The 1,417-nt window shown below is 41.5% G+C and overlaps 1 protein-coding gene across 1 annotated transcript; it reads left to right on the top strand.

Annotated features, from left to right (window-relative positions):
* Nucleotides 1–916: 916 nt before the first annotated feature.
* Nucleotides 917–1,321, top strand: Tsp_13661 (zinc finger protein 646; the record flags this gene model as incomplete). Its single annotated transcript, XM_003367792.1, has 1 exon — nt 917–1,321. A coding segment is annotated over exon 1 (405 nt), but the record flags the coding sequence as incomplete, so codon positions are not given.
* Between the last annotated feature and the right edge of the window lie 96 nt (nt 1,322–1,417).

Raw genomic sequence — 1,417 nt, forward strand, 5'->3', positions numbered from 1 at the left:
TTTGAAATTGGGTTGAGCGTTGCCTGGTTATGGGGAAATTTCGTTTCCTTATTGTTTATTTTTTGGGAAAAACGATGGGCATGTTTTTGTTTTTTTTGGGTTCAAACGGTACCTTTTTCAGTTTTGGTCATCCCGCGGTGAACCCCAAGAAGCCGTTTTGGAATTGCAGTGGCCCGATGTTGAGAAGTACCCTGTTGAGGAAGAGGGGTGTTTTTTAATTGAATACAATGCCGGAACCGCCCACCTGAGAGCGGGGGAAAGTTTTCCCTCAATTTGCGCAAATTATGTGGAACTGCTGCGCAAGGATAATGGAAGAACGGTCGGCCGAAAATTGAATGCTTACATTTAAGAATCAACCGTGGGAAGGGGTCGCCCTTGGGGCCCATGTTTGTTGATTCCCAGCTTCAGTGGCAATATTCAAATTTTTCGAAAGAAAAAAAGTTTCAATTTTTTCAAAATTGTATTTTGATAGTTATAAATTATGTGGTTTTTAGAATTTTTTGTTAATTATGGGGAAGTTAATTATTTTTTTTTTCGAAATGGGAAGGCAAGAAAATTATTCCCCTTTCCTTTTTTTTTGTTATTTCCTTTTGAACCTTTTGTTGTTTTATTCAAACAATTCCGTCCAATAAGTCATATTGTTTTTTTTAATAAATAATTCAGGTTTTTCCGTTGGGCCGTTTTTTTTAAATAAAAAAATACCCAGTGCTGTGAATTTCAAAGCGAAGAATGTCAAACAAAAGAAAAAAAAAAAAACAAGAGTAAAAAAGACGGAAATAAAAAAAGACTCTCTTAACCTGATTTCGTCCGTGCGGCGGCGTTTTCTTTTCGCTCTCCGCTCGTCGAAATTTGCTGTAGTTGATTCGCTTTTCTTTGCGTTTTCTTCTACTTTCGCAGTTTTTTCTGCATTGCCACGATGTCAAACCGCCTTGCCAATACTGCTGCGGCTGGTGGGGTTCCAGAGAAAACCTCGGGAACTTTAGACATTCCTGGCCAACCCTCTTCATCCGGTGAAAAGCGTGCGATCTCTTACCCTGGTCCATTCGGTTGCAATTCGTGTTCGTTTACGAGTACGACTTGGCTCTCATTGGAATTGCATTTTAAAAGCGTCCATAATATTCGTGACTTCGTCTTCCTCTGCTCTAAATGTAAAAAAAGCTGGCCATCGATCAACTCCGTAGCTAGCCATTACCCTCGGTGCAAAGGTAGCGTCAAGGCTGCAGTTGTTCCTACATCTTTGGCGAATACGTGCACCACGTGCGGCTCAAGCTTCGGTACTTTCAGTGGTCTTCAACTCCATCGGAAAAGAGCACATCCGGACGTTTTTGCTGCTTCTTGTAGCAAAAAAACGAAGGCGCGTTGGTCTAACGACGAATTTACCCTTCTGGCGAGACTCGAAGCAGGTCTGGATCCAGCC

This window comes from Trichinella spiralis (assembly GCF_000181795.1).
Source record: "Trichinella spiralis strain ISS 195 chromosome Unknown Scfld3664, whole genome shotgun sequence".
Lineage (NCBI taxonomy): Eukaryota > Metazoa > Nematoda > Enoplea > Trichinellida > Trichinellidae > Trichinella > Trichinella spiralis.